The 21,145-nt window shown below is 37.3% G+C and overlaps 2 protein-coding genes across 2 annotated transcripts in view; both read left to right on the forward strand.

The window, feature by feature from the left end:
• The window catches only part of LOC21408349, a 2,249-nt gene extending 1,434 nt beyond the window's left edge, over positions 1-815 (forward strand). The window contains exon 5 of the mRNA XM_010100701.2: positions 336-815. Within this exon, the coding sequence (XP_010099003.1) occupies positions 336-535 (200 nt within the window). The 3' untranslated portion in view covers positions 536-815. The remainder of the gene's footprint in view (positions 1-335) is intronic.
• A 3,156-nt stretch (positions 816-3,971) lies between these two features.
• Positions 3,972-19,918, forward strand: LOC21408350 (PH, RCC1 and FYVE domains-containing protein 1). The gene is made up of 7 exons (XM_010100702.2): positions 3,972-4,243; positions 4,377-5,020; positions 5,702-5,911; positions 7,194-7,304; positions 18,639-19,007; positions 19,101-19,208; positions 19,395-19,918. Exons 2-7 carry the CDS (start codon positions 4,682-4,684, stop codon positions 19,734-19,736), a joined length of 1,479 nt encoding a protein of 492 aa, XP_010099004.1. The 5' UTR covers positions 3,972-4,243; positions 4,377-4,681; the 3' UTR covers positions 19,737-19,918.
• The last annotated feature ends 1,227 nt before the right edge of the window (positions 19,919-21,145 follow it).

Raw genomic sequence — 21,145 nt, forward strand, 5'->3', positions numbered from 1 at the left:
TCCTATGCTCAATGGAGGGCACAAATCCCTTAAATTTTCTGTAAATGAGAACCTAAATTCTTTAAAAAGCACTAGGCTTGAAATGTATCTTCATATTCTGTTGTTTGTTTAGTTTTCCGTCTTGGCTAGAAGTAATGAGTTTCGGGTGCGCCATTCTGGTTCCTTATAGTCCTGACAAAAGGGGGGCTGAGAAACTTTAAGTTGATAGTTAGAGACGATCTTTATTTTTCGGCCTACAGCAGAATGAGGTAGTAGGTTAGATCAGTTTCCTTCTCTTATCATGCTATGGTGTGCAATTAATGAACAATTTCCGCCATATTACTCAATTTTTTCAGACAATGGTCCTGTGGTTCATGAAGAAACAGGACCAGAGGCAAATCTTTTCTCGGGAAAATGCATTATAGATCCAAAACAATCTCCAAGGAAGCAAGTGAAACCAATGACCAGCCTTAAAAAGATACTGAAGTTCAGATTGGCAACCGATGATGATATTCAAGATTCAACAACTGAACAGACTTCTTCAGGAAAGTTGTGAACTTCCCTAAAGTATAACTACTGGTCTTTTGTGCCGTCTTCATAAACTTAATGAATTTCTTTTCTATGTTTTAACCTCTGTATAAAACGAATCTAAGTGAAAAAAGAAAATACACCAGGCAATATACATATTTGTCATGTTTCTAGGTCCATACGTTTAGGAGACATTGATGAAATTATATAAGCCTTTGCATGACTTTTCTTGCATGTAAAGGTCCGAAAATACTACTGTGGGCTGTGACTCAATTACTAGCAGCATGATCACCTGAGCTAGTTAAATAACAGGATTATTATCATTTATTCTCATTTTATCTTTTAAATTTTAAAAACTCACTTTGCTTCCTGATTTTAAATTGTTCTCACTTAACCTCTTATGTTGTAATTTATGTTAAAAGTAGATAGAGAAAAAAAAAGAGTAATATAGCCACGAGATCACTTTTTTTGAATTTCTATTAAAAACAAATAGTTAAAAATCACATGGTCACATTTAATCTCATTTTTTTATTTGATTTTAACCTAAATTCTTACAAAAGGGTTTAAATGTGACAAATTTAGGTGTTGTTCGTTTTGTTGATTCCAGTTGAAAAGTGAATTTATGTGAGGAAAAACATTGTAGGATAAAAAGTTAAATTTAATTTTTTGTGAGAGAAAATAATATAGAAAAAACTTGGGGTCCGTTTAGTTCGCTGATTCGAGTTTTTAATTCGAGTTGAGATGTGATTTTATGTGAGAGCTTTTTATTGTAGCAAAAAAGTTAGATGTGATTGTTTGTGAGAGATTTTTACTGTAGTAAAACTCAAATTTTAAACTCGAATCAACGAAATGAACGGAGCCTTGAGTTGTGATTTGAATTAAAATTTGAGAGATAAAGTGACTTTTTTAAAAATTTAAGGGTAAAATGGAAATTGATCTTAAATTGCACCAATAGATTAATCCTAAAAAAAAAGTACTTAGCCGTTAAGTCTTGAATGGGGGCAAATCCGGCAGGCGCTACAATTTATTATTTTCTAAATTCCTGCCTCTCTTTTTTTTATTTTTTATTTTTATTTTTTCCTTAACCAGAGCAACTTCTTTTCCCGCGAGTTGTATTGATAGGGAACCTCATCCGCAAGCGCTCTCGTGTTAAGCACGCGCTACCTATTATCTATATCATTTTGTTTTATTTTTGTTTTTATTATCAATCGTTTTTACTTTCTGAGCTCTTTTGCTTCGTTGGATTCTATTGACAATTTTCCCCCCTATTTTGAGGGTACTTGCAATTTTACCCAAGAGTGCTTTATTTTACCCAAAAATGTCTAAACCAAGAAAAAGAGCAAAGAAACAAGAAACAAAACACGTGGTTAAACAGTAAAGATTTTTTAAACAATAATTAGTTAAAAGACATAAATGATGCAATGTATTATAGTTTATCATTAATTAACTTTGTGATCTACTATTGATTCACTTAGTGGTCTATTATTGATGGACTGATAGATCATTAGCATTATCAATGATTAATGATTTAGTATAGTAAAATTCAACAAAAAAAAGGCCTCTTAACTGAAAACATGTGTGACCAAACTAGACCATCTACCTATCTTTTTTCCGCTTGCTCTCTTTGTTTTATTTAGTGTAAAAGTTATGGGATTAAATACGAAATAATTGTTTTGAGTAATTTAACATTTTTTTATCAGCGAGCAATGTATCAATTAACATTGATACAGTAGAATTCATTAGTTATTTATTTATTTATTTATTTTTTTGCTATATCAATAATCATGTGTTTGCCAAAAGGTTTCTTATCACAATGAAAAGCAAATAATCAATCAATAAATCACCAAGAAAATTGTTTCATGCATTTACGCACGAGAATAATATTGCTTAAATCTTCGTTATATATGGTTTGTCACTAGTGAAAGTATGGTATGTCCTTTTTTACTATGCAAAGGAAATTTCTACAACTTCTACGTTAGCAATTGTGTCTTTTCCCTACAAATAAGAAGGGTTATTTTAGTTGTTGGATTAGCTCTTTAATAGTCTGATTGATTAATTTACAAAGCGTAATATAGAATTATTTCCAATCGTAAATCAAATGTTGATAAATTAATTCAACAATTAAAATTACAATTCTTACTGGTAGACAAAAGTAGAGTTCATAGCATAGGAAATTTTGACAAGTCAATATGATTTTTCAAAAAAGTAAGGATTAATTACATAAATTTTCTCTAAATTATGCCTCTTGTAGCATTTTACCTCTGAATTTTAGAACGTAACATTCATTCTTCTTGAACAATAAAACTCTAATAAAAATGCTCATTCCGTTAAGAAATTTAATAATTTTTGACACGTGTCGCATACATAATAGTGTAGTTAAACAATTTAAAGCACAATTATTATTTTACCCACATACTCTAATTTTTTAGTCTAATTTACATATAATATAATAAAGAAAACACAATCAATCTTCTTTACTTCCAATGACACAATAATACTCCACCTCACTAACGTGGCTCCTTTTTTTTTAAAAAAATTATTTTTTATTTTTCATTTGCTATTTTTAACATAAAAAATGTTTAATAAACTCCATAAATTTGTAACTCTACTAAAAAGATTCATAAAATTTTTAATGTACATTCAACTATCGATGGATGATTTTTAATAAAAAAAATATAAATATAAATTACTTTTAAATTTAGATTAAATTTCAAGCTATAAAATTATCAAAATAACTTTAAAATAATTAATTAAATATTAATTTTTGTTAAAATTTTAATAGATGAGGTTTTTTTATTAATATTTTATTATTTAAGAATAACTGATATTATATTTTAAAGATAGATAAAGGGGTCGTTCATTTCGCTGATTCGAGTTTGTAATTCGAGTTGAGATGTGATTTTGTGTGAGAACTTTTTACTGTAACAAAAAAGTTAGATGTGACTGTTTCTAAGAGTTTTTTACTATAACAAAACTCTAATTTTAAACTCAAATCGGCGAAATGAACGGAGTCAAAGTGTTATAAAAATATAATTTTTAAAAAAATTTTATAATTAATCCAAACAATAAAATAGTCGTTAGTTTTCAGTTTTTGAATTAAAAAAAAAGAGGAAAAATCCATCCAAATGATTGTTTGTACCCGCCTTTGTGGATGTTGTAGCAGGCGTGGATTTACGCGCTCCAAGAACAGCGCGTCTCTGTCGGCGTACCTACTCTCTGTGGTCCCCACAGCCGACAACCAGTCTAAACAATCGTTCCTATGACGTGTCACCTTTAAACCTCCACGTGGACCATGAAGAAAGCAAGAAGAGGAGAGAGAAAATCTGAGACAGGTCGAACCCCACGAGCAGCAGAGAAGCAGGCCAATTGTCAATTTATTTATCTTTCAGCATTAAAAAAAAATATATATATCTTTTAATTTTTGTGAAGAGTCTTTCTTTTCTTTAATGAAGATTCCATTCCGTTCTCATTTTCTCTGCTAATCGCCGCTATTAATTAGAGAGAGAGAGAAAGAGACCAAAAATTAGCTATTTTTAGAGAGAGAAACGAAAGAGAATTATGACAGCCCATACATTACGCTTTAAAGCGAGCTCGAAACCCTAAGCTTTGAGCTTCTCTCTTTGTTCTCTTTCTCTCCTGCTCTGTCACTTTCTCTCGCCGTCTTCTTACTTTTCAAATTCCTATAATCGACCTTTGATTTTGATTTTGATTTTTCCTATTATTTCGGCGTAAAAAGGTGAGATTCCACTTCTTTTTTTTTTCTGTAAGTTTTTGTAAATTCTGTCTTTTTTGTGCACATTTTGATTCGCATTTGTTGCTAAATTTGGTATTTTTGTTTCTGTTGTTTGAAATTTCTATGAATTTTGCAGGTAAAATTCGTCATTTCTTGAGCCTTCACGATTTTAGAGGGGAGAGAAGATTTTGATAATTGAATCTTCTGATGTTTTATTTCCAATCGCTGTATCAATCTCCGGTGAATTTTTCATCAAAGTCTCCGTTTCCGTACTCAGTTTCCTACATTTTCCTTCCCTCCGATGTTTTCTTTATATGTTGCTTTAATTGCCTGAGATTTCGCCTAAAAATTTGACTTCCATTTGAACGAGAAAAGAAAGGAAAATTTGACTTAGCGGGTTTTTGGATCTGAAAGAGCTGAAATTGTATAAATTTTTTCACAATGACGGAACGATATAGGCCGGTTTCGATAGATGAATTGCCATCACATTTGATTTTAGAGATTTTGAGCTCTGGGGGGCTCAGTGCCGTTGATCTTGTGTGCTTAGAATTGACTTCTAGGACTTTTGGAGGGAGCCATGGATTGTACCCTCAGAAATTTCGGTCTTTGGTGGATTTAGCGGCGTTTCAGCTGTGTGTTTCTCATTCTATATACTCTTGTCTGAGTCGGAATGCGCAGAGAGAGCTCTGTGATCGGTGCGATGGGAATTGGAAGCGGGTTTTGAGGTTCTTGCTATCTGTGGAGCAATCTTCTGACATAGTCGAGACATCAGCAGGCAATGTACTAGTTCTTTAATATTTTTGCTGCTGATTTTAATGTTGAGTTATATGTGAATTTTGGGAGGTAGGTTTCTGCTGAAAAAATGCCAATGTGCTTTTGTGTTGTGTGTGTGTGTGTGTGTGTGTTTGGTGGGTTTTTCTATACTTGTTGAATACTTTGTCAATTGTTCAGTAAGTCTAGAATGAACTAGTTGTCTGTCCTGATGTTTTAGTTTATCAGTGCTTTACTTAAGGTTGGTAGGATTACTTGAATTTATTAAATCACATTCCTTTGACTATATAGATTCTACTAATCGTGTGATTGTTAATGTTATTGTTCTGCTGCCCATCTTGTTTTGGATTGGTATAGGTGTTGTATTAAGATGCTAAAGATCTACTCTGGTTTCCTGTTAATACTTAATTGCAACAAATAATATGGATTGGAAATAGTCTTTAGATTTTGATATTACATGGAACATATTGCAGTGTGATTCGGCACTTTAATATCAAATGAGTACACAAATTTAAAATGGTGTATTAGGTGTGTTTCTATAACTGATTTGGAGTGCAATTTGATCTGTTTATTCATAGAATCATTAGTTATTTTGATATGCTTTCATGTACCGATTATCATTTTTGCTGTTTCTTAGATGCCGAGATTAAGACAGAAAAATGTGGTTATTTATTGTTGATATATGAGCAGATGCAGATTACAACTGGAAAGTATCACACATTCCTAATCAGCAATTCATCGGTTTACTCATGTGGTTCTAGCTTGTGTGGTGTCCTTGGTCATGGTTCTGAAACTACACAATGTGTAACATTCAGTCGGATTAGCTTTCCATCTTTAGCACATGTGGTCCAAGTCTCTGCTTCTCATAATCATGCTGCTTTTGTCATGCAATCTGGAGAGGTCAGTAGTTACTTATGGCTTATGCCTATTACTCTCCAGCTTTATTAAGAGTATCTGGTGCAACTTAGCAAACGTTTTATGATTTTGGTTTCCACATGATGCTAACCAAGCTGCTTCCAGCATTGATGGGGGAAAAATTATGACTTTGTGATCATGTGCTGACAACAATTCGTGAGAGTTTTTTTTTTATTTTTTATTTTTTAATGATATTAAATAGAAATCATAGATATATTACCTATTGGTTTTTTTTTTTTTTTTTTTTTTTTTTTTTTCTAAACGGAGCCTGGATACTTTGAGAGAGAGAAGTAAAGAGAAAAAGGAAAAGCAGTCGTCTAGGTTCTGAGCCTTTTATAAGGGACTGGTTGCCACTAATTGAATTGTTCTTATAACATGGTATCTTTTCACTACTATAGCTACCTCTACTCGTATTGTATTTTTTTTTTCTCTCTTTGGGTGGGGTTGGGGGGACCTAGTAATGTATTTGATGTCCTGTTAGTAGACGGATGGGATTTTAGAGTCAAGAATGCTGGGTGGCTCGGAAAAAGAAAAATGCTGAGTTAGCGTGGATTTTTGTTTCTTTACTTTTTATGAGAAAATAGCTATATTAGAAGGCATGGAAAATCTGATTTGTTAGCTTAAGAGGAATTTCTTTGTGATGCTGTTTTTTAAGTGACTCCGAAATTTTAATTTTTAAGGCCTCAAGCACCTGCTTCCAACAGCAAATTTCATTTTGGCAGGATATCTCTAGAAAGAAAATGATATATCTATATATATATATATATATATACTTGAATTTAGTAACCAAAGGGGTAGAATTATTTGGTGAGGATGGTAACAACAAGAGCACATTACGTTCTACTTCTTGACAGATCAGATCAATTAAAACATTAGCAAGAGTTTCTCGGTTCACTGGAGCAGAATACAGAGTTTGTGTATTAAAGTTTCTTAATTGTCTATTGCGAGGTTCTATTTCCATTCATCATTGCTTTTGAAAACTGAAAGTAGAACACTTCATATGTGTACGTGAAGTGTAACATGTTTTTATGTAGAACAGAGTGCAAGAGGAGTGTTTCATCATTCTTGTCTAGCCTATATGTCAACGTTATATGTTAACAGCTTGCACTTTAGATAGTGTCTATTCTCTGTATTGCTTGGAATTTGTGTTTTTTCCTCCTTTCCATTAGAAATTTCACGAACACCTTTACTCCCCTCTCCATCCTTAAAATACAAACTCTTTTTGGTTGTAAGATCAATCATCTGATGTAGCCGCTTATTAATTTAGGTGTTCACCTGTGGGGATAATTCATCATCTTGTTGTGGACACAAAGATACAAGTCGACCCATTTTCAGGCCTAGACTTGTTGAGGCATTGAAGGGAGTCCATTGCAAGCAGGTAAATATATATGATTCTAATATGATTCATGGTTCGTAAGTGATATATTTGATCTAAAACTCAAATAGTTCAGAATCAGGAGAAACAATAGATCAATAAGCTATTGTTGTAGACTATTGAGCTAATGTTAATTATGATCGAATCTTTTCTCCCAAATTATGTCAATATAGGGAGTTATTGGATCTGTGTAAGGCGTCGATTTGGTTTGGGTTATTTTAATTTGTAGGTGTCTAATATTTTAACTGATATATGCCGTTGCTGATATTCTAAAAATTTTCGCAACAGACCAAATTGAAGTCATTTGATGTTTGTTTTTTATTCTTCCTCTTTTTGCTAGTCTTATAAAGTGTTTTGGATCTTGTTTTCCTCAAGCTATATGTTGAGATGTGTCTCAAAATTAGCCACATTAATTTGACGATGTCACATGAATAAGGTAACTTTGGTGATAAAATGTTTAGTCCAAGTTTAGCTTTCTTTCAAGATTGTGAACCCATCCTAATCTAATGCCCAAGCTAGCTTATAAATTGGCCTTCCCTCCAACATTCCATGCATTAAAAAAAAAAAAAAAATTGAAGAGCTTTCTTGAGTGCTTAGTGAGTGTTGTAGAGATTCTCTCTTAGTGTTCTTGTGAGAGTATTTTGGGTCTGCTGGGGTTTGGGTTTTGAGAGAGTTTAAATACTTCTTTTGTAATCTCCTTATACCTTTAATAGTGAAACACATCATCTTCGCCTGAAGCCCATTTTATTTTTGGTGGAATTCCTAGGACTATATAACATGTAATGGGTCAGTGGCACATCACTCTCTGCCATCCTGGAATCTCAATGAAAAAGAAAAAAGCCCAAATGTTTCTGTTGAATTCCCGAATCAATTAGGGAAGATTTGTTAGGATTCTTTTTATTTTGCAAATATAGAATCCGGTGATTGAATCCGGTGATTGCAGTGTTTTTATCTTTCCTAGTTTAGTGTCTTTCTTAAGTTAGTGAGATTGTTTCCTTATTTAGTTTCAATCTATGATTAGTCAAAGGTTATGCTCGTGTATATAATGTACTATGTTTTCATCAGAAAGTATGAATGAAAGAAAATAATTCATTCTTCACCAACATGGTATCAGAGCCCTAGGCTCATATCTCTGGGAATTCTTCGGCCAGTCACCCTCTTTCAATTTCTTTGACTGCCAATCAACTCCGGCCATATTCTCCCAGGCCATATTCTCTCACAGTAGGATACCTACTGCTTTCTTTTCTTTTCACGCTGCTACTGGTTTCTCCTCTTGTCCGAGACCCCTTTTTCTCATACCTGAAAGCAGTGTTTGATTCTATGCCTCAATGAACAAATACGGCATGGCAACAAAGAAGTCTTGTAAATAAATATGAGGAAGGAAACACGCCAGAATACTGCTTTCAATATTGGAACTTAATTGATTACATTAGGTATGCTCGGTTTTTATATACACCAGTAATGCCAAGAATATAAAATCTAAACAACTGTAACTAATTCCTATAAATACGTCTACTCCTATAATTTAGGGATCTTTCTATCTAAGTCCTGATTTTTCTACACTCCCCCTCAAGCTGGACTGTACAAATTGTACATGTTCAGCTTGCCTACATACTTCTCAAACAAATATGTTGAAAGACCCTTGGTAAGGATGTCAGCCGTCTGTCCTGAAGAAGGAACATATGTCACGCAGATGGTGCCATCTTCTATTTTCTCCTTTATAAAATGTCGGTCAATATCCACATGTTTTGTCCGGTCGTGATGCACTGGATTATGTGAGATATTGATCGCTGCCTTGTTGTCACAGTAAATCTTTAACGGAGACTCCAGAGGTTCACCAATTTCCTTTAACAGATTCTTCAGCCACAAAGCCTCTTAAATACCGTGAGCTAATGATCTCAACTCGGCTTCAGCGCTACTTCTAGCCACAACTGGCTGTTTTTTACTCCTCCAAGTTACTAGGTTCCCCCAAACAAAAGTGCAGTAACCAGAGGTTGATCTCCTGTCCTCTATTGCCCCGGCCCAATCAGCATCGGTGTATGCTTCAACATTTCTTTCTCCAAGTTTTCTGAAGAAAAGTCCTCTCCCTGGAGTGCCCTTGAGATACCGAAGTATTCTAAGGGTGTTCACTATTTGGAGCATGCATGAATTGACTAACACGGCTAACTGCAAAAGCGATATCCGGCCGAGTATGAGACAGGTAGATAAGTCGACCAACAAGACGCTGGTATCTTCCTTTCTCAATCGGCTCGCTGTTACCATTATTGTCCAGTTTTTTATTGAAGTCGACTGGTGTTTCCACAGGTTTGTAGCCCATCATTCTTGTGTCTCGCAGAAGATCTAACATTGAGATCCCTGTTTTACTCCTTGCAACTTCCATGCCGAGAAAGTACCTAAGATTTCCTAGATCTTTCATTTCAAATTCTACTGTCAATTCCTTCTTCAGTCTTTCCATTTCCGTTGTATCGCTCCCTGTCAAGACTATATTGTCCACATAAACTATGAGAATGGTTATTCTCTCATTATTCCGTTTATAGAATAAAGTGTGATCTGCCTGGGCTTGCTGATATCCTTGTTGAAGTGTTGCCTTTGCGAATCTCCCAAACCACGCTCTTGGTGACTGCTTAAGTCCATATAAGGACTTCTTAAGCCTGCAAACTTTACCATTGCTGCCTTCTCGATCAAAACCAGGAGGAAGCTCCATATAAACTTCTTCTAAGTCGCCATTTAGAAAGGCGTTCTTAACATCTAATTGCTGCAAAGGCCATTGAAGGTTTACCGCAAGAGAAAGGAGAACTCGAATAGTGTTCATCTTAGCTACTGGAGCGAATGTCTCCTGATAATCCACCCCATATGTTTGTGTATAACTTTTAGCGACTAGCCTTGCCTTGACCCTTTCCACCGAGCCATCAGCCTTGTATTTAATGGTAAACACCCATCTACAGCCAACGGGCTCCTTACCCTTTGGTTTTTGTACCACTTCCCACGTACCATTATTCTCCAATGCTTTCATCTCATCCATTATAGCCTTTTTCCATACTGGTTTGTTCAACGCCTCCTGCACTGTTTGTGGAATTTCTTGATCTTCCAGATTTGACACAAGAGCTTGAACAGAGTTAGACAAATGATTATAGGCTACAAATCTTGATATTGGATGATTAGTGCAAGACCGAATACCCCTTCTAACAGCTACAGGCAGATGGAGATCAGAAAACTTATCTTTCATACTTGATTTCGGGTCGGATTCTGGGCAGTGTGGGGCCTGCAGATCGTAATTACCCTTCGAACCTTTTTTCCGTGCATATTTTAGATCAAACAGTTGTTCTGGACGGGAAGCTTGGCTCTGTTCTAGGTTGTCTGCAGAAACCTGATTTTGTGGAGTATCTATCCGATAGTTTGGATAAGAGGTTTGTGGGGAAAGATTTTGAATCGAATTTGGATGTTTTTCTAATGTCGAGATTTGTGGAGATGGATTTTGGATTTGAGGGAAATTCTCTCGGAATATTTGAGTTCGAATCAGGCACAAATTTTTGAGATCCAGCTGGCGGATTTTGTGGTCCAGATGGCGGATTTTGTGGACCAGCTGGCAGATTTTCTGAGATTTGAAAATTTTGTGTGGCTGGAGATGGATTTTGTGGGGAGTTCAAAATTTCTGAGGTTGGCAAAGAGGATATCTCGAGAGGCTTGTTTGAATGGGGTGAAATATGCCAAAAATATTCCCATAAATCCGGATTTTTTGAATTGTCCTCAGAAAAGTTTTCTTCATAGTTGTGCTCCCCCTGAAGAGAATTTTTTTGGAAAAAGAATTGATCTTCAAAGAACGTGACATCTTTTGACACAATATTTTCTCCTCTCTATCGAGTAACACTTGTACCCTTTCTGAGTGGTGGAATATCCAACAAAGACGCATTTGTGAGATCGAGGATCGAATTTGCCCCTATGGGGATCTAGACTATGAACAAATGCTAGGCATCCAAAGACACGAAATTCAAGAGGAGTAGAGGGTCGTGTGTCAGGATAAAATTGATGGAAACAGTCAATAGGAGTTTGATGTTTCAACACACGCGAGGGAACACGGTTAATCAAATAACAAGCAGTGAGAACTGCATCACCCCAAAAGGTCTTTGGTATATTGGCTGTGAACATAAGGGAACGAGAAACATTTAACAAATGTCGGTTCTTTCTTTCTGAGACACCGTTTTGTTGTGGACTATCAACACACGAACTTTGGTGAATAATACCATTTTTTAAGAGAAAATCTCCCAGGACAGTATCAAAAAATTCTCTACCATTATCGGTGCGTAACATATGAATACTTTCATTAAACTGAGTGTGAATCATGGAGTGGAAGTTTTGAAACATAGTCGCAACTTCGGACTTTTCTCTTAAAAGATAACCCAACAAACACGAGTGTGATCATCAGTAAAAGTAACGAACCATTTTTTCCATGTGAGTGTCACAATGCGGGATGGTCCCCAAATATCACTATGAATTAGGGCAAATGGTTTAGATGCGTGATAAGGTTGAGGTGGAAAAGGAACACGAGTATGTTTAGCCAACTAATAAATTTCACATTGAAATGAATCATCGTTTTTAAACAAGGATGGAAACAAAAATTTCATATAACTGAAACTTGGATGTCCTAGTCTATTATGAAGCAAAATAATGCGCCGAAACTGAGAGCTTGAGGTGCTAACAACCGTTTGAACCAAACCACGCACAGAAAAATCATCCTCAAAGTAATAGAGACCAGCAAGTTCCCTAGCACTACCAATCTCCTTCCCCGAAATCCGGTCATGAAAAACACAAGAAGAAGGAGAAAATTTCACGATACAATCCATATCACGGGTAAGCTTGCTAATGGACAACAAATTGCAAGAGAAGTTGGGAACATGTAATACGGATTTCAAAACAATATTTGATCCAAGTTGGATGGATCCACTTCCAGCAACAGCGGAAAAAGAACCATCGGCGATCTTAACACGATGATTTCCAGGACTTGGAGAATAAGACATGAACAATTTTTCACAACCTGTCATATGATTGGTTGCCCCGGAATTAATAATCCAAGGTTCTGCTTTTGTAGTCAGGCCACCGAAGGAATTTACAGAGTTACCTTGCTGGGCTGTCAAAGAGGTGGACTGTGTTGCAGAAAACATTTTTCGAAGTTGATCTAACTGCTCCTTTGAGAAGGTTGTGCCAAGTTGATTATCTGCCACTACGTCGGATGAAACCTGCATCCCTTTTCCATCACGTCCTTTAGCACAATTTGGAGTCCAGTCGGCAGGCTTACCATGAAGTTTCCAACATGTCTCTCGAGTGTGGTATGGTTTTTTGTAATGATCGCACCATTTCTTCAAGCCTCGCGCATCTGTACGAGAGTCCAAACCACGAGTCACCAAACCAGACGAGTCGGTGGAAGGTGCAGATTGAACAGTCTTCGATACCAAGCATCACTCTCCTACGATGTTCTTCACGTCGTATTTCTGCAAAGATTTCGCCAATATTCGGCAATGGCTTCAATGCAATCAAACGACTTCGGACATCATCAAGCTTCGGATTCAGGCCAGCCAGGAAATCATAGGTGCGATCGGCATCCACCATCTCCTTGTACATAACGGCATCGTTCGTGCTTTTCCACAGTCGAGTGATAAATAGGTCCAACCCCTGCTAGAGTTTTGTCAACTCAGTATAATACTGAGTAACATCATTCTCCCCCTGTCGGAGATTGCGAGCACGAGTTCTCAATTCAAACATTTGAGACGAGTTCTGTAGATCTGAGTAAGCAAGAGAGACGGCATCCCAAATACTTTTCGCTGTCGGGAATAAAATATAGGTATCAGCAATGTGATCCTCCATAGAATGAATAAGCCACGCCATGACCATCGAGTTCTGTGATTCCCAAGCAGAGTACTTTGGATCATCAGGGGCCGGCTGTGAAATAGTTCCATCAAGATACCCTTGTCTTCCCTTGCCACGGACAACCATCATCACAGAACGGGATCATTTGAGAAAGTTCTTCCCATTCAATTTTTGGGTCGTGATTTGTAGGGAAGTGTGGGACTGAGTATCAGATATTGCAGTGGGAACAATTTTTAGGGATTGGTTGGACGGAACCCGAAGAGACTTCGAACCAACACCCCTGCTTGTTCCATTATCGGCCATTGTTTCCCCCAACTCACACTTAATTTAGTTTGGCTCTGATACCATGTAAATAAATATGAGGAAGGAAACACGCCAGAACACTGCTTTCAATATTGGAACTTAATTGATTACATTAGGTATGCTCGGTTTTTATATACACCAGTAATGCCAAGAATATAACATCTAAACAACTGTAACTAATTCCTATAAATACGTCTACTCCTATAATTTAGGGATCTTTCTATCTAAGTCCTGATTTTTCTACAAGTCTACCTCAACTTCAGAAGTCAATTCCAGCGCTGAAGTCTCATCCTTTGTTAATCCACATGTCGGATCAGAAAGTTCCTCAATTCTTATCACAGAGCACAAACTAAATGGGAACAATTACCGGCAATGGTCCCAATCAGTGATGATGTTCATCTGTGGTAAAGGCAAAGATGAATACCTAACCGGTGAGATTACAATTCCAGACAAGAGGGATCCGAAGTACAGAACATGGAAGACGGAGAATCATATGATTATGTCGTGGCTAATCAATTCTATGAATAATGAAATAGGGGAAAAATTTCTCCTATAAGGAACAACAAAGGAAATATTGTGTGACCGTGAGATCCCATTGACATAGATCATGGAGTGCAGAATCATATGATTATGTCGTGGCTAATCAATTCTATGAATAATGAAATAGGGGAAAAATTTCTCCTATAAGGAACAACAAAGGAAATATGGGATGCAGTACGGGAAACCTACTCTAGTTCAGAAAATACCTCGGAGTTATTTGAGGTAGAGGCTGCACTCCATGATCTATGTCAAGGGGATCTCACGGTCACACAATACTACAATACCCTCACTCGCCATTGGCAACATCTAGATATGTTTGAAATTTATCCGTGGAAGTGTTCAGAAGATATAAAGTTGTACCGCAAGGTTGTGGAGCAAAAAAGGACCTTCAAATTCCTTCCCGGCCTCAACAAAAGCTTGGACGAGGTTAGAGGAAGAGTAATGGGTACAAAACCTCTTCCGAGCATAAGGGAGGCTTTCTCAGAGGTTCGCCGAGAGGAAAGTCAGAAGAAGTTGATGATGGGCCCTCAGAACCCTGCTCCATCTCTTGAAGAATATGCTTTGACTACTCGGAGACAGCAGTACAATGTTGCTGACAACAGGCAGAGGAAAGGAAGACCATGGTGCGATCACTGCCGCAAACCAGGCCACACTAAAGAGACTTGCTAGAAGATCCACGGCAAACCGGCTGATTGGAAGCCTTCACAATCGAATAATGATCGGGCCAACATTGCTGCCACTGTAGAAGACAAGGAAATCCGTACAAACTCCACGTAACAAGCTAAAAATAGCCCATTCACCAAAGAACAACTTGAGCTACTCTGGAAGCTATTTAGCCAGAATTCCATGACTCAGACAAACAACAATGTTCCTAGCTCCAGCATGTTAGCACATAAAGGTAATCTTTCCAATGCCTTTGCGGTTAATAAATGTCATACAAGTCCTTGGATTGTAGACTCAGGAGCCTCGGATCATATGACGGGAGATGCCACTTTATTTCACGAGTACAGTCCAAATCTCGAGAACCATACAATCCGAATAGCAAATGGTTTCCTTATCCCGGGTTAAGGGAACAGGTTCAGTTACTAAGGATTTAATCCTTCATTCGGTTCTTCACATTCCTAATTTGGACTGCAATTTACTCTCCATTAGTAAATTAACTCGTGACCTCAATTGTGTAACTAAATTCTTTCCTAACCATTGTGAATTTCAGGAATTGGATTCGGGAAGGATGATTGGCAGTGTTGAGGAGTGTTCTGGGCTCTATCTTCTCAAGGACAATATTCCATCAAGTGGTCGGTCATTTAAAAGTCAGTCCTGTTTAAAACATGTGTCAATAAAGATAATGAAGTTATGTTATGGCATTATCGTCTTGGTCATCCTAATTTTATATATCTTAGAACTTTGTTTCCATCATTATTTATCAATAAAAGTCCAAAGTTTTTTAATTGTGAAGTTTGCCAACTCTCTAAACACACTCGTAGTAACTACCCCAATTCCTCATACAAACCATCCCGCCCTTTTACTTTAATTCACAGTGATCAGTGATGTATGGGACCCTAAAGAGTAAAAATATCACGGGAACTAGATGGTTCGTATCCTTTGTTTATGATCATACTCGCTTAACATGGGTGTTTCTTATGAAAGAAAAGTCTAAAGTTGGACAAATTTTCAAAAACTTCAATTCCATGATACAGACACAGTTCCAGACCAAGATCCAAGTTCTGAAAAATGATAATGTCAAATAATATTTTGAATCAATCGTAGGCACCTATCTGTTGAGTCAAGGGATTGTTCACATCAGTTCGTGTGTTGACACCCCTCAACAAAATGGGGTTGCAAAAAGAAAAAACAAGCACCTATTAGAAGTGGCTCAATCACTCATGTTCACTACACATGTTCCTAAACATTTCTGGGGAGAAGCCATACTCACAGCCACATACCTCATCAACCGAATGCCTTCCAAAGTACTCAAATTCCAAAACTCCATGCAACGTTGTTCTTCAACATTTCCCACACACCAAATTCATCTCATCATTAGATCCTAAGATATTTGGATGTTCTGCCTTTGTCCATATACATTCTCAACACCGTGGGAAGTTAGATCCCAAATCCATCAAATGTGTCTTTCTTGGGTACTCACCACATCAAAAAGGGATATAAGTGTTACTCTCCCACAACAAAAAGGTTTTACAATTCAATGGATGTGACAGTTTTTGAACATCAATCATTTTTTACCAAACCTACAGTTCAGGGGAAAGTATGAGAGAACTTCAGCTTTGGGGTCTTGAAGAGCATCCTTCACCTTCTACTTCGGTTTATCCTTCTCAAACAGATTCCAATATCCAACCCGATCCTTCTTCACCTATTCCTTCACCTAATCTCTCTCCTGTCCAAAACAGTCCTCTTTCACCTAATCCCGCTCCTGTCCAAAACAAAGAGTTGATTGTTTACTCCAAAAGGAAGAAGCTGATCTGGATTCAATGACTACACAAATTCACTCAAGTAAGGAAAACTTGGTTCTTGAGAATACGACACCTGCTATGGATGAGTTAGATATTCCAATTGTCTTGAGGAAAGGTGTCCGAACATGTACAAATCATCCTATATGCACATTTGTCTCGTATAAAAAATTGTCACCCTCCTATTAGGCCTTTGTGTCTACTCTTGACAGTGTGCAGGTTCCCAACTCTATTCAGGAGGCACTCAAAAACTCAGAATGGAGGAAGGCAGTTAATGAGGAGATCCAAGCATTGGAGAAAAATGGGACGTGGTGTTAACAGATCTTCCCTCAGATAAGAAGATTGTTGGATGTAAGTGGATCTTCACTATCAAGCATAAAGCTGATGGGAGTATTGAGAGACTAAAAGCTCGATTAGTTGCGAAAGGGTTCACTCAATCCTACGGAGTAGATTATCAAGAAACATTTGCTCTAGTGGCTAAACTGAACACCATCAGAGTCCTTTCTCTTGCAGCAAACAAAGACTGGCCCTTGCACTAACTAGATGTCAAGAATGCATTTCTAAATGGTGATCTTGAAGATGTGTACATGGAAATACCTGCAGGACTAAAAACTACATTGAACAGCAATAAGGTATGCAAACTCAAGAAGTCTTTATACGGACTTAAACAATCTCCTCGTGCATGGTTCGATAGATTTGCAAAGTCAGTGGTGAGATATGGATATACTCAATGTCAGGCAGACCACACACTATTTGTGAAGTTTTCCCCAGAAAAGAAAATAGCAGTCGTAATTGTATATGTTGATGACATCATTCTAACTGGTGATTATGAGGAGGAATTATTGAGATTGAAAGCAGTCTTAGCCAAGGAATTTGAAATTAAGGACCTTGGCAACCTTAGATAATTTCTTGGAATGGAAGTTGCTCGATCTAAGAAAGGAATTTTTGTCTCTCAACGGAAGTATGTCCTGGATTTACTGAAGGAAACAGGAATGCTCAGGTGCAAACCTCTTGAGACACCTATGGATCCAACTAAAAAGATAGGAGCTGGAAAAGATTCTGCACCGGTTGACAAAGGAAGGTACCAAAGACTTGTAGGGCGTCTCATCTACCTCACACACACAAGGCCTGATATTGGTTTTCCAATTAGTGTGATGAGTCGGTTCATGCACAATCCCACAGAAGAGCACATGGAAGCAGTGTATAGAATTCTGAGGTATCTCAAAATGACGCCAGGGAAAGGTATACTTTACAAGACTGAAAACAGGGATATGGAAGTCTACTCAGATGCGGATTATGCAGGAGATGTAAGAGACATGAAATCAACAACTGGTTATTGTGCCTATGTCTGGAGAAATCTTGTGACATGGAGGAGCAAGAAACAACCAGTAGTTTCAAGGAGTAGTGTAGATGCTGAATTTCAAGCATTGGCCCTAGGAATCTGTGAAGGAATGTGGTTACGTAGACTACTTAGGGAGTTGGGGATAACAATCGAGAGACCAATCAAATTGTTCTATGACAATCAAGCAACTATATGCATTGCTAAGAACCCTGTCCATCATGACAGAACTAAGTATATTGAGATTGATCGTCATTTCATCTCAGAGAAAGATTGATAACTCAGTTGTACAGCTAGTCTATACTCCTACACAATCTCAAGTGGCAGACATACTAACAAAAGCTCTTCCAAGAACAAGCTTTGAAGAATTGAGTCACAAGCTGTGTTTGTTTAACATTTACAACTCAGCTTTAGGGGGAGTGTTGAATTCCCGAATCAATTAGGGAAGATTTGTTAGGATTCTTGTTATTTTGCAAATATAGAATCCGGTGATTGCAGTTTTTTTATCTTTCCTAGTTTAGTGTCTTTCCTACGTGAGATTGTTTCCTTATTTAGTTTCAATCTATGATTAGTCAAAGGTTATGCTCGTGTATATAATGTACTCTGTTTTCATCAGAAAGTATGAATGAAAGAAAATAATTCATTCTTCACCAACAGTTTCCCTATTGGTTTATGAAACAGAGCAAAACATCAAGGCAACTCTTAGGCAATTTTATGCTTTTATGCCATCTTTCTATCTAACCTGGTAGATTTTTCTTTTGCTAATTGCTTGTTGATTCTTAGCTTGTAATTGGTTTGTTAGTATTCAAAGGTTAATGAAACCTGTTTCAGGTTGCTGCAGGGCTTAATTTTACCGTGTTTCTTACAAGACAAGGCCATGTTTTTACATGCGGGATGAACACGCATGGCCAACTTGGTCATGGTGACGCGATAGATCGACGAACACCCAAAATCATTGAACTGCTCGAGGGAGCTGGCTCTGTCGTTCAGATTTCTGCTGGTCCAAGCTATGTGTTAGCTGTAACAGACAATGGAGAAGTCTATTCTTTTGGATCAGGTTCGAATTTCTGTCTTGGCCATGGAGAGCAGCAAGCTGAGTTCCAGCCACGTATAATCCAGGCATTTAGGAGAAAGGGTATTCATGTGGTTCGTGTCTCTGCTGGTGACGAGCATGTGGTGGCCCTGGATTCCAGTGGATGCGTTAGTCTACTAACTCAAGATTAATGTTGTCGTTGACTAGATGAGCTTTGCATGAATCAGAAAGACTTATGATGCCTGCTGTCGTTTCTGCAGGTATATACTTGGGGTAAAGGCTACTGTGGTGCATTAGGTCATGGAGATGAGATTGACAAGACTAAACCAGAACTCTTGAGCAGCCTTAAAAGCGACCTTGCTGTGCAGGTGTGCTTTTTATCCCTCATTCTTAGTTTTGATGAATTTTATTTTTGCATTCTGGGTTTAATTGCTAGAGGATCCAGAGTGGCTCCCTCCTTCTCTGGTATCTTAAACTACATGCATACGTTTGTTGTTCCAAAAACGATAAAGCTTGTTGACCAAGAATCAACTTTGTTCTTGCTTTTACTGCAGGTGTGTGCACGTAAGAGGAAAACTTTTGTTCTGGTTGATTCCGGTTCAGTATATGGTTTTGGTTGGATGGGTTTTGGCAGTCTTGGGTTTCCTGATAGAAGAGCATCTGATAAAGTTACGAGGCCTCGAATCCTTGATTGCTTAAAAGCTCACCATGTTTCTCAAATCAGCACCGGGCTTTATCACACTGTGGCGGTCACGAACCGAGGACGAATCTTTGGATTCGGAGATAATGAAAGGGCGCAGCTTGGTCATGACACTTTGAGAGGATGCCTTGAACCAAAAGAAATTTTCGTTCAAGAAATGGCTGATGATTTTGGTGTCCTTCAAGAAAGCGTGTAAACCCAGGATGCCATTACCATTTCAATTCTGTAGGTCAGTCTTACGTGTTTGTCCAAAGTGAACAGCATATTAATTTTTTTTCTATTCCATCAGAACAGAGTATCATAAATTATCAATGTAAAAGAAGGATAAATAACTGCTGTATTATTATTCTATAAAAAAATATTGTATTTCTGAATTAATATATAGTACGTGATAGTTTCTTTCATTTATACTTTGTGTTATTTGTTGTGGGTAGTAAATTTTCAAAAGGCCAAAAAAGACTGCATGTTTCCAATGTGCTGCTTAGAGACGCTGCTTTCCCTCTCCCTCTATTAATGACTGCTAACCATTGTGTACGTACAATAAAATTTTTACCATTTTTCCATGCTATAGCTTTTAGAATAATGCAAGGAATTCCAACCTTCAATTCCAATTAAAATATAGAAAAGGTACATTTATCAATGAGATGACAATGTCGCAACTGGAATTTATATAAAAAAAAAAAGGATAAAAGTTGGTGATTTTGACGCTACTCAAGCTTTTAATATTAGACAATTTTCTTGAGAGACAGAGAGCTTTTAAGGCAAGTTTCTACAACTTTTAACTATAAATTTTGCATCGCATTTGAACAGCCATTTTTGTCAAATCATAAACTGATTTGCAAATTTAAGCAGACAGAAAGAAAATAGGGAAATGGTTTCAAAGGTCTAAGATTGAAACCTACCAATATGTCATGAAAATGACAATTTGATTATTTAACCATCATTTTCCTTTCCTGCCATTAAGGAGAACCTATTTTCTTCCTTGGTTTTTTGGCGATTAGGAACACAAGCCTTTCAATTGACAACTATCATGCAGAAGTTGGCCTGAAAAGAAAGGCTTGTAGAGATCCCTCTAGGACAACCTGCAGGTAAAATTAGAGATGCAAGAACGGACTGGCCCGGCCCGTTGTCCTTAGGCCCATGCGGGCCACGGGCCGGGCCGGCTCATCCAACGAATTTTGTGGGCCAGTTCGGCCCGGCCCGTATAAGAATGATCTCGGCCCAGCTCACACCACGGGCCAATTTTACGTGGGCTAGGCTGGGCCGTGCCGTGGGCCAAGATGGGCCGTGCTGCGGGCCAGGATAGGCCGTGCCATGGGCCTTGAATAGACTGGCCCACTCAAGGCCCATCTTGACCCATCATGGGTTTAGATGGGCCAGCTCATCTAAGCATGCAATTTTTAATTTTTTAATTTTTATTTTAATTTTTTAATTTTTAAACAAGTTAACAAATATATAAGTTTGAATAGTCAATAGAAATATGAAAAAGGATATTTTTTTTACGATTATCTCATTAAACAAAAACCTTTCTAAGGAAAACCTAATGGGAAAAACCTTAGTAAGGAAAAAAAGTACAATCAGGATAATTATACATAAAATGTTTAC

This window comes from Morus notabilis, unplaced genomic scaffold (genome assembly GCF_000414095.1).
Source record: "Morus notabilis unplaced genomic scaffold, ASM41409v2 Scaffold100, whole genome shotgun sequence".
Classification (NCBI taxonomy): domain Eukaryota; kingdom Viridiplantae; phylum Streptophyta; class Magnoliopsida; order Rosales; family Moraceae; genus Morus; species Morus notabilis.